General features: G+C 48.1%; 1 protein-coding gene across 1 annotated transcript; it reads right to left on the bottom strand.

Annotated features, from left to right (window-relative positions):
- Window positions 1–6,167: 6,167 nt before the first annotated feature.
- On the bottom strand, window positions 6,168–13,869 carry CCER2 (coiled-coil glutamate rich protein 2). The gene is made up of 5 exons (XM_060258529.1): window positions 13,699–13,869; window positions 11,603–11,696; window positions 10,726–10,794; window positions 8,360–9,240; window positions 6,168–6,555 (listed from the first exon to the last, which is right to left on the bottom strand). Exons 1-5 carry the CDS (start codon window positions 13,867–13,869, stop codon window positions 6,442–6,444), a joined length of 1,329 nt encoding a protein of 442 aa, XP_060114512.1. The 3' UTR covers window positions 6,168–6,441.
- Window positions 13,870–14,273: the final 404 nt, after the last annotated feature.

The following is a 14,273-nucleotide window of genomic DNA, read 5'->3' as shown; positions in this document are numbered from 1 at the left end:
TGATGCCTTTAAGGCTTGCTAGAATCTCCCCCATTTCGAGGCTGGGCTGGGAACCTGAAAGTTCTAAGTCGGGGTGGCCAATGGCAGCTCGCCGGATGGTGTTTGTTTTTTTTTGCCTACAACTCCCATCAGCCCTAGCCATTGGCCATGCTGGCAGGGGCTGATGGGAGTTGTAGGCAAAAAAAAACATCGTTGGCCACCCCTGCTGTAAGTGGTTGGGGCGGGGGACTCACCCGTGCTTGAAACAATGAATCCTCTAACCAGTTTGCCTTCTTTGCTACTGGATCAGGAGGGGCAATTTGCAGTACCTTTTTCTTCATTTCTCAGAGTGAATCTCTGTTGTCCCCTGCCTGCTCAAGAGCAATTAAGTATTTGAAGCCCTTCTGACACTTTCTGGGTCCAGTCTCAAGTCACCCTCCGACTTCCTTCTGTCCACTCCCTTCCAATTCATGCTAATGTGCCCCACCCTGGTCACTTTTGTATGAATATTGTCCTTTCTTTGCGTCCCTCCTTGGCCAAGTTCACGTGGGGGTGGGGGTCTACCTTTGGTTGCCTAACGACTACGGAATACGTTTTCCGCGGTAACCTACAAGGGCCGTGCTGCGGGGTATTACAGGGAGACTGGTTTGAGCGAGGGCACATCCACATCCCTGCTTGATGGAGCAAGTGCATCCTTTAGTTGCTAGGCAACCAAAGTGGCCGTCCAAGAGCTCAGACCCAAGACTCAAGTACTGTGTAAGCTCAGTACCCATTTGCAGTCCTTTTGGGTTCTGTATTGGATTTTGGGACAGGATTTCCATTTCCTTCAAACCACAGAGTGCAAGGGGCATCAAATTGGTGCAGTTTTCCCTCCCCAATTTTTGAAGATAACTGAAAGTATTGCCAAGCAAGGGCAGGCCTCCTTCCTGTTGGTCTATCTCCTCAAAAGTTTTATTTCTCCCTGGGAATTCGTGAAGGCGATAGCAAAACAGCAAAACAGTTCTTCTCCTAGTTCCTCATCACCTCCTCAAAGTTTCCAAAGGTCTTGTTGTTTGTGAATTCCTTGTTGGCTGTAGGGAATAGCTGAACATATATTTTTTCCCCCCAATGTGGGGAGTGTTTCTGCATTGGGCAGTTATCACCAGATTCAGCACCCCTGCTCTCTGCCCTGTTAATGCAAAGTTGCATTGCTCTTAACACCATACATCACTTTCTCACTCGGCTCTGCCAAGGCCTGCCAGCTTCACTCCTCCCCCCCCCCCCCCCCGAATGATGGTGTCTCTGAATTCTGCACACACAAAGCAGGCAAGGAGATTGCTCGATTGTAATGTGAAAAGGAAGCCAGTTTGAGTCTCCCCACACCCGTCTGGCAGCAGAACTCTCTTTGTGCTGTGGAGTTCTTGGGTGTGGGGGAGAACTCGGTGAGATAAAGGGGAAGGAGAAGAGTGAAGCTTCCTTGAAGGCCAAATGGGTGGAGCAAGCCAATCCATCCCAGCAAAGGCAGCAGTCGGCATCTGCACTTGACCCCTGCCTGCTGCTGGACAGGTTCTGATGGAAACTGCCAACTGCCCTTGGGAGATACTGGGGCCCAGCCATGCACTTTGCAGTTCCTAGTTCGAAACCTCCCCCCCCCCCCCCCAGTAGCTTCAGCAGAGAAGAGGCAACGTTCCACATTGCCTGGACTCTCGGATCTCTCCCCAGTATCTCTTTTGATGTTCTGAAAAGCTCCCGCGTGGTTTTCCTGTGACCCCCGTTGGTTTAATCGGCGTCTGTGACTTGGTTCTGTCTCTTTCTCTCCCTCCCCTCCCCCTGCCTCCTTCCACATGTTGATGGTGTGATGTAGGTCTCAGACCGGATCAGATTAAAAGCTGTGGATTTCTGTGTGCCTTTCTGTATCGACTGCTTTATGTGGGCGGCTGTGGGCTTTGGTGTACGGGGCAAGGGAGTGCCGGAAAGTCAGGCTGTGGGGCCAGAAAAATGGGCTGAAGTCATGATCGGTACTTCCAGTCACATGGGGGCAGGGGGGATGCTTTGAAGTGGGCATGGAGGGCAGTGGACCAGAGACCTCATCAGTCCACACACCGCCCCCAGCCCTAGGTTTGCAAGTGATACTCCTCAAGAGACCCAGTTTGGTGTATGTGGACTCTTATCTGGAAGAACTGGGTTTGATTCTCCACTCCTCCATTTGCAACTGCTGGAATGGCCTTGGGTTAGCCATAGCTATTGCAGGAGTTGTCCTTGAAAGGGCAGCTTCTGTCAGAGCTCCCTCAGCCTCACCTACCTCACAGGGTGTCCTTTGTGGAGGGAGAAGATATAGGAGATTGTAAACCGCTCTGAGTCTCTTATTCAGAGAGAAGAGTGAGGTATAAATTGGCAGTGCTCTTCTCAAGAAGCCAAAATTGGGCCCCAGTGCCTCCACTTGCTAACTCTCTGTCAAAAGGTACCCTATTTTCTTTTCCTTCAAAAACCAATGATAAAACCAACCAAGAACTGTAGCAGGCACTTACTTCTGAGCAAGCACAGGAGGCAGAAGGGAGTGCAGTATCTCCTCGGAAGTAAGTTGGGCATGCTGGGTTTTCATTCTAGCTGGCCGCGTCTGTTGATCCTCCAGCCCTAGCTCAGATTAAGCGGTTCGGGGATGTCTAATCCCCTTTTGAAGCTTATGGGGGATCAGGTCTGTTCAGCCGCGATAGATGTGTCCTTGATTAGAGAATCCGCAATTCCACTGTGGTGAATGTTTTGAGAGAACGCCACTGCAGAGTTCAGATTCTGTGGAGAGAGAACTTGGATTCGGCAGCCTGCATACATACATGTCGCTCTCTGAATGAAAGAGCTTATTATCTAATTGGCGGGAAGGATGGAGCTGAAGCCACACCCTCTGCCTGTTGGAAATTCTGTTCCTTCTCCAGTGAAAACCAGTGAAACTGTTCAAAGTCCGGCTTTGGAACAGGACAGCGTTGGGATGGACGGACCTTTAACTTACTGTGAAAGTTTCCACTAGGCCGGTGCCAGTGATGGGCAAACGTGCCCGTTGCAGCATGGTGGGAGAACATGGCCATTGTCACTGCAGGCTGCATCCAAAACTGAGCAGTCTTCTCCAGCACTGCCAGTACCACTGAGGGATAGAAACTTGCTCTTTTAATTTTTTTTTTTGTTTCAAAACCCTGAACATCAAGATTACCAGTTAACTCAATTCTATGCTTCAGACCACTTGAAGACATCACCATGTGGACCTCCAGCATAAAACAGCCAGTGTAGTGTAGTGTAGTGGTTAAGAGTTTCAGATAAGTACATATGAACGTAAGCCATGTTGGATCAGGCCAGTGGCCCCTCCAGTCCAACACTCAGTGTCACACCATGGCCAAGACCCAGAGGCCATCAGGAGATCCACTAGTGGGGCCAGAACTCCAGAAGCCCTCCCACTGTTGCCCTGGAAGTAAAACATAAGAACACAAGAAAAACCATGTTGGATAAGGCCAATGGCCCATCCAGTTCAACACTCTGTGCCACACAGTGGCCAAAACCCAAGGGCCACCAGGATATCTACCAGTGGGGCCAGAACTCCAGAAGTCCTCCCACTGTTGCCCCCTAAGCTCCAAGAATACAGAACATCACTGGCCCAGACATAAGAGAAGCCATGTTGGATCAGGCCAATGGCCTATCCAGTCCAACACTCTGTGTCACACAGTGGCCAAAAACCCAGGTGCCATCAGGAGGTCCACCAGTGGGGAGAACCTGGTTTGGATCCCCACTCTGCCATGGAAGACTGCTGGTGACTTCAAGCCAGATTTCAAGCCTTACCTACCTCACAGGGCTGTTGTGAGGGTAAAAAGAAGGAGAGGGGAAGGGCCTAGGGAGAAGGGAGGGGTTCAAATGAATTTTAAATTAAAAGAATGGATCAAAAAGGGTTGGGGGTGGGATGCTAAGAAATGGTGCATCAGCTCTAAGCTCCAGTGGACACCCGGTCGGCACAAGGAGACGCCCATTCATCAGAGATTGTTTGGTTTGGATTTCACTTTATTGAATAGTTGGCTACACACCAGTGAGCGAAGCAAATCCCTTCCCAATAATAGAAATCAGAAACAACGTACCCACTATTATTCCCCAAACAGACACACACACACACTCCCTTCCCCAATTGTGTGAGCAGCTTCCAGGAAAAAAGAAAAATTTGCTTCATACCGTTACCCATGGAGACCAATGGCGGGAAGGAAACGGACAAAATTTTAACGTGAATAGTCAGCAGTAGAGCAAGGGAAAGGGGGGTGGAGGAGGAAAGGCAAAAGGTCTTTGGGACGGGCTGGAGGTGGGGAGAATTACTGCTAGCACAGGGAAGGGGGACTTTGTGCCCAAATGTTTAATAAAATGGGAGGTTTTTTTTAATGATTTGGTGCCTTCTAGAAAATATTAATGTTACTTAAAATGCCTCCATTTGCAAGAATCTGTTTCTTACAACATTCCTTTTTAGAGGCAGAGTTTACAATGGGTACCTTTTGTCTCGCACAGTTTCTAAAACTTCCAACAGACAAAACATCCCTCAGTTAGAAATTCAAAGTAGGAAGCGTGATTTAATGCCTCCCCCCCCCGCAAAAAAATCTCACTTTTAGCACAAGTAAGAATTCTCCAGCATGAATGCATCTGCATGAATCAAAGTTTAGAGTGCCCCCTCCTGAGTGGGAAAAGGCCAGACTTGGTCAGGAACTCATACAGAGACAGCAGGCAATCTCCTTCAAGGATGGATCAGACTGCCCCTTTTGGACTGATCACTTAATGTAGAGATAGTGCATTACCTGATTGGAGAGAGGATAGGCCAGATCAGGTGACTCATACATGGATGTAGTCAGCTACTTCAGGCCAATGGGAACTTCCTGTTCATTAATGCATCTCCCACAGTGCTCACTTTGGGAATGACCAGTCTCCCGTATTTGGTGAAGAAAATGCTCTACTCCTCCAACAGTGATAGAAGGAGGCATTGACTTGGGCTCTTGGGAATTCCTGGAGGACTGCCTTGATCTATCAGTCTTCTAAAGACATCTGGCCAATAAGAACTTCAGTTTAGAGCTAACCAGAGCAACCCATGAGGTTAGAAACGGGGCTCTGAAAAACAGCTGCCAAAGGTGAGGTTGGTTATTAGTACAGAACATCCCTTCAAGAAACAGAGCTGGTGACTAGATATTCGCAGCATCTTTAAATGGAAACATAAGCGCAGTGAGCCCCAGTTTGGATCAGAGAGCCAGTTTGGTGTAGTGGTTAAATGCATGGACTCTAATCTGGGAGAAGTGGGTTTTGATTCCCCACTCCACATGCAGCTGCTGGGTGACCTTGGGTCACTCACAGTTCTCACAGAGGTGTTCTCTCAAGAGCAGTTCTCTGAGAGGTCTCTGAGCCCCACAAGTGTCTGTTGTGGGGAGGGGAACAGAAGGAGATTGTAAGCCACTGTGAGTGAAGGGCAGGGTATAACTCAGATCTCTTCTTCATAGTAGATGGGGGGGTGGGGGAGGTCACCTCAATTTCCTTCCTTGACTTTTTCCATTTTCAAGGAGGAGTTTGCTTTTGATCACTGGGCTGGAGAGACATTAAAGCCCCCTTTCCCCCCTCTGCACTGCATCTCGGAGCTTTTCAGTCATGATTCTAAGAACATAAGCCATGCTGGTCCATCTTATCCAGCATCCTGTCTCACACAGTTCCTCTGGAGGGCCAACAACAGGGCAGAGAGGCCAAGGCCTTCCCCTGATGTGGCCTCTTGACTCTGGGATTCAGAGGCTTAGTGAATGTGGAGGTTCCCCTCAGTCACCATAGCTAGAAACTGCTGATAGACTTATCCTCCATGAATCTATCTAATTCCACTTTAAAGCTGTCTATTTCTGTGACCATCACTACATTCTCTGGCAGCGAATTCCTACCTCCAAGGTGGCTAAACCCCTTTGAGACCAAGGATTCCCTAATCTACCTCATTAATTAATAGCTAAACCCTGCCTCTGGAGACCAAGGATTCCTTAACCCAACTCAAGAGCTGGCTAAACCCTTTCTTCTCAGACCAAGAATTCCCTAACCTGTAGCTGGGGTAGCTGTGTCAAAGACTAACAAAATGCTTTTCCAGTAGAAGCTTTGGGGACCTAAGCTCACCACACCCTCCCTTTCTCCCCCCAGAAACTAAGTCTCTGAAGATGCAGGCTGTAGTTCCCAAAAGCTTCCACTACACAAAAAGATGGTTGGTGTTTTAGGATGTCACCAGACTCTGGCTTCTTTTGGGAGATCTAACTAGAAGAAGGAGGTTTTGCTGAGCTGTGTTTCCACAGCAAGAAGCTGCCAGGGTGGAGATATTTAGCAAAAGGAAAGTCCCATTTAACAGTCGAAAGCCAAGCTGGAGAGAGAGAGTGTATATACAGAGAGGCTGCAGGTGTGGAAGAGGACTAGGTGGAAGGCGGGGGACGGAAGAGGCCACCTGTGCCGCCACGTCCCCTAAACCTGCCCATGATGTGGTGAGAAAGGGGAGCCCCTCTTCAGCTCCCGAAGTTTCTCGGCGGCCTTTTGAAGGTCATGCTCGATCTCTTGAAGCTTTTCCAGTTCCTGGGCCTAGAAGGTGAGGGGAGAGGAAAGGTGGTGAGAGCAGGAAAAAAAACCCAGCAGGAAATAATTTGCATAAGCCACACCTCCTAACCTTCCCATTGTTTCACACAAGGCTTTTTTTGTAGAAAAAGCCCAGCAGGAACTATTTGCATATTAGACCACACCCCTGATGTCAAGGCAGCCGGAACTGCATTCTTGCACCAAAAAAAGCCCTAGGTGAGAGACATATGACCATTGTTTAGTTCTTGATCACTTGGCTGAGAAATAGTCATCTTTTAAAGGGAGGACACACATTATATGTGGCTTTTATTGACCTCAAGAGGGCCTTCAACTCCATAAATTGACCTAAATTGTGGAACAAACTTAATCAAATTACCACAGGCAAAAGGCTCCTAGGAGTCATTCAGTGCTTATAACCAGGTTTGACTGCTCAGGTACAATGTAGGCATGATAGGAATTTAACAAATCCATTTAATTTGGAAAAGGGGGTTCGTCAGGGATGCTTTTTGGCATCTTTCTTGTTTATATTGAAATGATGAAGCCTCAGTTTTTGATGATTATTACTATCCATCAAAATTAGCTGAGATTGGTGTATGATGCCGTGATTTTGTCCTGAACCAGGGTCAGATTAAAAAGGGGCTTGCAATCTCTCTCCAGTTATTGTTGTTGAGAAAGCCCGGTGATTAACTTCCCAAAATCTAAGATCCTAGTCTTCACCAAGACCAGAAAATTGAACCTGTCTCAATGGTCTATCAACAATTCCAATATGGAGCAAGTTAAGGCCTTCTCCTATTTGGGGATTCTGTTCTTGGCAGATGTCTTGGACACCCCATCCCCCCCAATTTAGAACAGCAAAACCTTGAGTAAATGCCATAAATAGATTTTTCCACAATAAAGGGGGGAGTATATTCTTGGAATGGTACAAGCCTTTAATTTGAAAGTGGTTCCCATCGTTCATTATGGTTCAGCTATTTGGATTAAAGCTCTCTGATAATATTGAGTAACCACTAGCCCAATTCTTAAGGAAAATATTGAATATTCTCTGCTGTGTGTCAAACACTGTATTATGAGCAGAATTTGGACAAATATCCTTGGAGAAAGGGCATGTTTTTTTGCCTTCAAACTGAGATTAAAACAACTTTTTGCTGAAGAAGGTTTGTTAGTTGCTTTAAATCAGGATACCCACAGATCAACCTGGATGAAGACCCTGGATGAGAAACTGATGAAGTTCGACAACGAACTGTTGAAAGTTAGAATGCTGATTGATATTCTTGAGCTGGGCAAAACCAAAGCATTTTCTTTGATCAAAAAGCAAGTCCTCAAAACCGACCAGGTAGTTTGAACCTGAGAGCCTGCAGAGTATGCTCACCTCTATTTTTTTGGTCTTTCTTACCCCAAATCTTTTTTTAAAAAACTCATATGTGCTATTTTGCCACCCCATGTTACTGCAGAGCTTTTTTGTTTGCAAGACTACATTATAACTACAATGGTTTTGTAAGGGGAGATTTTTGAATAGGCCCTACATTACACTGATAGAATCTATTTCTGTGGCCTTAACAGGATTGATACATCCTTTCATGCTCTGCTGGAATGCAGATTTTTTTGAGATTATGAGGGATTACTATATTAAGCCTTTGTTCAACCAACTGTCCCCCCCATACTCTGGAAACCCTGGATCTTTTGCTCAGTTATAAGGATCAGTCCTGTACTCAATTCTTTTTGCCTCAAGGTAGAACTTTGCTTCTGTTAAATTTCATCATGTTAGTCCCAATTAAAACCATCAACACAGTGACCCAAAATGGGTACTGACCTCATTCTGGCTGTCCTCCTCTTCTCTCTCATCCTCTTCATGGCCATGGTGCCTGCCCTTCGGATAATCCTCCCTGTGTCTCTTCTTGAGGTCCAGGCCGGCTGATCTATGGTGATGTCCGTATCTCGTATCACCTTCCTCCTCCTCCTCTTCTGGCCAGGGCTTCCAGCCTCCATGGAGATGGCCCTTGGAGTTGGAGATCTTCAACCCTTTCTCTTTCTCTTCCTCTTCAAACTGGGCCGTCTCCTCATTGCTGGCCGTCTCTGCCACTCGCTTGGCCAGATCAGCCCTCCTCCTCTTCTTCTCTCCTTCTTCCTCCTCATCCTCCCAGTCCTCATGGTGGTGGCGGCTTCCATAGTGGTGGCTCATTGGCTTCTCTTCAGAGCTGTCATCTTCTTCCTCTTCTCCCTCCAGCTCAAAGGACCTCTTGTCTGAACCACTTCTCTTCATGCTGTCCCGACTTCCTCGAAGCATCACCTTCCTGATTTTTGGCCCCCCAGAACCTCTGTTCTTCATGTGGCCAAAATATTCCCGAGAGGACCAAGTCTCTGAGGAGGTCCTCTTCATCTTCTTCGACCCATCTTCCTCACCCTCATCCTCCATCTTCTCTTTGGCTGCCTCCTCTTCCAGAGCTTCCCGATTGTCCTCTGTATGGGAGACTTCCTTCACCTTCTCCTCAATCTTCTCCATCTTTTGGTACTCCTTCAGGCCCTGCCCCTCTTCCTTCCACTCTCCATCTCGTTCCCGCATCTTCTCAGAAGCAGCATCTTCTCTCTGCTGGCCGGGCCTCTCCTCCCGCTTCTTTAGCTCCTCCCGCTCTGCACCTTCTCCCTCCCAAGCGTCATGGCTGTCTTCGTGGCCCAGACGATGCTTTGCGTTCTCTGGGAAATGGATGGGGAAAACTGAAGATGGAGGAACAAACAGTGGGCACCTGGCTCCTGAAAGCTTAGTCAGTATTTATTCTCCCCCAGTGGTATTCACTCCACAGACAGCCTCTCTCACAGTCACCATCTAGGAAAAGAAGCCATGTGACTACTGTATGCTTTATAGCCCACCCACCAAACACACGTATAATGTGGGAGGAATGGTGGTTCAATGATAGAGCATCTGCTTGGTAAGCAAAAGATCCCAGATTCAATCCCCGGCATCTCAAACTGAAAAGGTTCCAGGCAAATAGGTGTGAAAAAACTCAGCTTAGAGACCCTGGAGAGCCACTGCCAGTCTGAGTAGACAATACTGACTTTGATGGACTGAGGGTCTGATTCAGTATAAGGTAGCTTCATATGTTCTCTAGGGAGGGACGGTGGCTCAGTGGTAGAGCATCTGCTTGGTAAGCAGAAGGTCCCAGGTTCAATTCCTGGCATCTCCAACTAAAAAGGCCCAAGCAAATAGGCGTGAAAAACCTCAGCTTGAGACCCTGGAGAGCTGCTGCAAGTCTGAGTAGACAATACTGACTTTGATGGACTGATTCAGTATAAGGCAGCTTCATATATTTGTATGTTCAAAAATATAATACGTAGATTGTTTTGGAAAGTGCTGTCAGCTGGTTTATGGAATGCAAAAACAACTGTATGAATTCCAAATAAATCTTCAATTACAAATAATCAATCATTTCCATTCATGTACAACCACAACTGCAGAACATGGAGTGCTCCAAAAATATACAATACAATATTCACAAAAATGAACGGAGACTGTGAATGCAGCAGCCTTCGTTTGGCCACATGGCTTGAGGCCTTTTTATGCTCAGGAATCCCAAGTCTTTCTGAAGTTACATTTGGAGGCTACTTCTGCTTGTAAGAGACAAGGATTTCATTGTGAGATAAAACTTTGGTAAGTTCCCCCCCCACACACACACACACTTAAAAAAGGAGACAGTGCCAGTTTACTGACAGGCTTGCTTTTGAAACAAGAACAAAATATTCTATATTGTAGAATATTTATGCAAGATGCAAAGTGGAAGAGAGAGAGAGAGAGAGGCCTTTCTTCCAATGAAGTAACGTGTGCAATATTGCATAGAGAAAACCTGGCAACTCCTCCTAAAAGGATCAGGCAGGCAGTGACATGAAAGTTCTTTTTCTGCCAGGGACCCTGGGGAGCTGCTGCCAATCAGAGACTGACTTCGATAGACCAACAGTCTGATGTCATGGCCTTGCGTGTGCACATGGAAGAGGGACTGTTATGAGTATATGCTTGTGGGATCAGCAACTGAAATGGGAAGCTCATGGCAAGCCAAGGAACACACACCCCTTCTTCCGTAAGAGCATGACCTCCCGCAAAAAAATTAAACTTAAGCCTCCAACAGATTCCTTCTGCTCTCCGCCTCCTTTGTTGGGAAGCAGTTGGTCAAAGCCAGCCCTGTTTACCTTGGTGCGCCAAGTCTTCCAGCTCCGTCAGCAGATGCTGATGGTGAAGCATCGCCAGGACTCTCTCATCTGAAAGAGACACCCGTGCTGAATGCGCTGCAACACCAGTGAGTCAGTGGACACACGTACAACACAAAATGTACAACAGGGAGAGAAGGTGCAATGCAGACAGAGAGGAAAAGTCTTGCGTTGCCTGTAGAAGGGCTTGAGCCCTGGCATCCTGGGTATTGGCAAAGACCAGGGGTCGTTTTGTAGAAAAATAGGTAGTGGAGCTCATTAGCATAACTCCTTAGCATATGCCATCCCCCCAGCCAAAAACAACCCGATGTGAGAAAGGAGAGCCCCAGGCGAGTGAGGCCTACTTGGGCTGGCTAGAGATGCAGCCAGCCCAAACAGGCCTTGCTCACCTGGGGCTCTTCTGGGCTGCCCCTCCCCCCCAGTCAAAAGGCCAGCAAGCCACCTGTTGCCCAAAATCACATCAGAAGTGGAGAAAGGGTGGTGTGGGCTTCTGCAGGGGTGAATGAGGGCTGCTGGGGGTGTGGCAAAGCTCCTGGTGGCCCGCTGGCTGCCCGCTCTCCAAATCCAGGGATTGTTATGCAGTTGTACCTACTATTCAATGGACAAGGTAGGTTGGGAGCAAGAGGGGAAACCCTCAAAAAGGTTTAAGAGCTGTGCTCCTGTGAGCTCCTGCTGAATCTGAGGCCTGGCAAAGACCCTTCTCGGGCCAGAGACCCCAGAGAGCTGATGCAGGGCTCCTCGCACTGGAGGAAAGCACTGTGCCATTAGCAGAACAGATCCGCAGGCTGCAGCCCAATGCACATTAAGTTGCACCTTTTTTTAAATAAGCACTTCCTGCCAAGAGTAAAACAAAACTTACCCTCCCGAAGGATTTTCATGCATTCGCTGGTCACTGGGATGGGACTGGGTTTGGAGAGGGTGTCTGCTAGAATTTCTGTGATGCATTTGGTCACCTGGCCAAGCAGAGAAGGGGAAAGGGGCATCAGGGAGACAAAAGGTTGCTGCCTTGCTAAGGTGGAGCAGCATCACTGGGAGGTGCTCTCTCTCCTGAGCTCTTTTCCCTAACAGAAGAGTCTGATCCACCCAACGGGACTGAGGAACCCCACATCTCTCTCCACCAGAAGGGCCATTCTGTCCCCCTACCTATCTTCGCAGGGCTTGTATGCCTTAACAGCTTTGTGAAAGACATTAATGAAGCTTCTTCTGTTGAACTTAGGGTTGCCAAGTCCAATTCAAGAAATATCTGGGGACTTTGGGGGTGGAGCCAGGAGACTTTGGGGGTGGAGCCAGGAACAAGGTTGTGACAAGCATAATTGAACCCCAATGGGAGCTCTGGCCACCACATTTAAAGAGACTGCACATCTTTTAAATGCCTTCCCTCATTTTGGGAATAATGAAAGATAGTGGCACCTTCTTTTTGGGCTCCTAGAATTGGACCCCTTGATCCAGTCTTTTTGAAACTTTTTGAATTTTGGGGAGAGGCACTGGATGCTATGCTGAAACTTTGGTGCCTCCATCTCAAAAAACAGCCCCTCTAGAGCCCCAGATACCTGCAGATCAATTCTCCATTATACCCAAAGGGAATCGGTCTCCATAGGGAATCATGGAGTGCCCAGCAGACATTTCCCTCCCCACCCCGCTTTCTGATGACCCTGAAGTGGGGGGAGGGCCTCCAAATCAGGAGATCCCCTGCCTCCACCTGGGGATTGGCAACCCTAGTTGAACTTCTGCCTGTCCAGTACTACTAGTGGATCTGGAAATGGCCATTCTGATCTCTTCCTGTCCTCCTTTCATTACCAAGCTAATCCTTCACTTCGCAGACATCACTGGGCCCCACCCCCTTACTAAAACTGAGCTGCAGAGCCCCTCCTTCCTATTTGCATATATGTAGATTCCCAGGCTAGCCTAATCTCCTCAGATTCTGGAAGCTAAGCAGAGTTGGCCTGGTTAGTATTTGGAAGGGAGACCACCAAGGAAGTCCACGGGTGCTGCGCAGAGACAGGCAATGGAAAACCCACCTCTGTATTCTCTGGCCTTGAAATCCCCGTGGGGTCACCATGGGTCAGCTGTGCCTTGACAGCCCCTCCCACAACCCCCAGATCCCTCAGCTCTCTTCCCAAACACGAAGAAGAAAAATAGTACATTTTTATACCCCACTTTTCTGTGTCCTAAGCAATGTTGCCTCTAAGCTGTGGAGTCTTGAGAGCAAAAATTCTACTTTGTGAGCTACTGGCATTAAAGTGGTGAGCTGCTGCATAAATTAGTTTTGCTCTGGGGCCATTTTTCTTGTGCTAAGACGAAAATGCGTGAGCCAAGGGCCATAAAACTGTGAGCTAGCTCACACTAAGTCATCTTAAAGGGATCAGTGATCCTAAGGTGTCTCAAAATGGCTTACAATCACCTTCCTCTCCTCTCCCCACAACAGGCACCTTGCAAGGTAACCAGGGCTGAGAGAATTCCCGAGGTCACCCAGCAGGCTTCATGTTGAGGAGTGGGGAATCGAACCTGGGTCTCCAGATTAGTGTCCATTACTTCTAACCACTACACCACATAGAGCAGGGGTGACCAATGGACGCTCTCCAGATGTTTTTTGCCTACAACTCCCATCAGCCCCAGCCATTGGCCATGCTGGCTGAGGCTGATGGGAGTTGTAGGCAAAAAACATCTGGAGAGCTACCGTTGGCCATCCCGGACATAGAGTAACCCCATCCTCCCTCCTTTGATACACCATGCTAATTCACCCAACATTGAGGACTTCCCACCTCCTGAGTCCCACCAAACCACAATCCATGGCCTGATCTAGTACGCCCAGTTTGGGAAATGATCAGAAAACACAAACTCTGCACCATCTGCTTTTTTGTTTAACTCAATCATTACTTCATCAGCAAATATTCCAGTTTCCTCCATCCCAACCATCAACCCACCCGCCCACCTCTCTCCAATTTCCCTTCTTACCTTCTCGTCTTCTTCCGTGAGCTGGCTTGCTAATGGCAGAGCACCGGCTGGAAAAAATGAGAAAGGAATCTCTTTTTTTGAGTCCACGTGAAACATTACTGTCTCCAGCTTACATTCATGGCTGCCTATCTTGCAGGTGGGAAACCGGCTAAGAAGCAGAAGAGGATACATCTCTAAGCAAAGGAGAGACTCTTGAACTCAGGTCGTCATAATCCGGGAAGGGCGGTCCAGTACAAAGGAGGACAGAGTTCTTAGTTCGTTAATACAAAGAGCCAGTCTGGGGTAGTAGCTAAGCTAGGACCAGAGAGAGAGGGAAGAAGAAGAAGATGATATTGGATTTATATCCCGCCATCCACTCCGAAGAGTCTCAGAGCGGCTCACAATCTCCTTTACCTTCCTCCCCCACAACAGACACCCTGTGAGGTGGGTGGGGCTGGAGAGAGCTCTCACAGCAGCTGCCCTTTCAAGGACAACCTCTGCCAGAGCTACGGCTGACCCAAGGCCATGCTAGCAGGTGCAAGTGGAGGAGTGGGGAATCAAACCCAGTTCTCCCAGATAAGAGTCTGCACACTTAA

Source organism: Heteronotia binoei, chromosome 17 (assembly GCF_032191835.1).
Source record: "Heteronotia binoei isolate CCM8104 ecotype False Entrance Well chromosome 17, APGP_CSIRO_Hbin_v1, whole genome shotgun sequence".
Taxonomy (NCBI): domain Eukaryota; kingdom Metazoa; phylum Chordata; class Lepidosauria; order Squamata; family Gekkonidae; genus Heteronotia; species Heteronotia binoei.
This window is presented reverse-complemented; position numbering and strand designations above follow the sequence as displayed.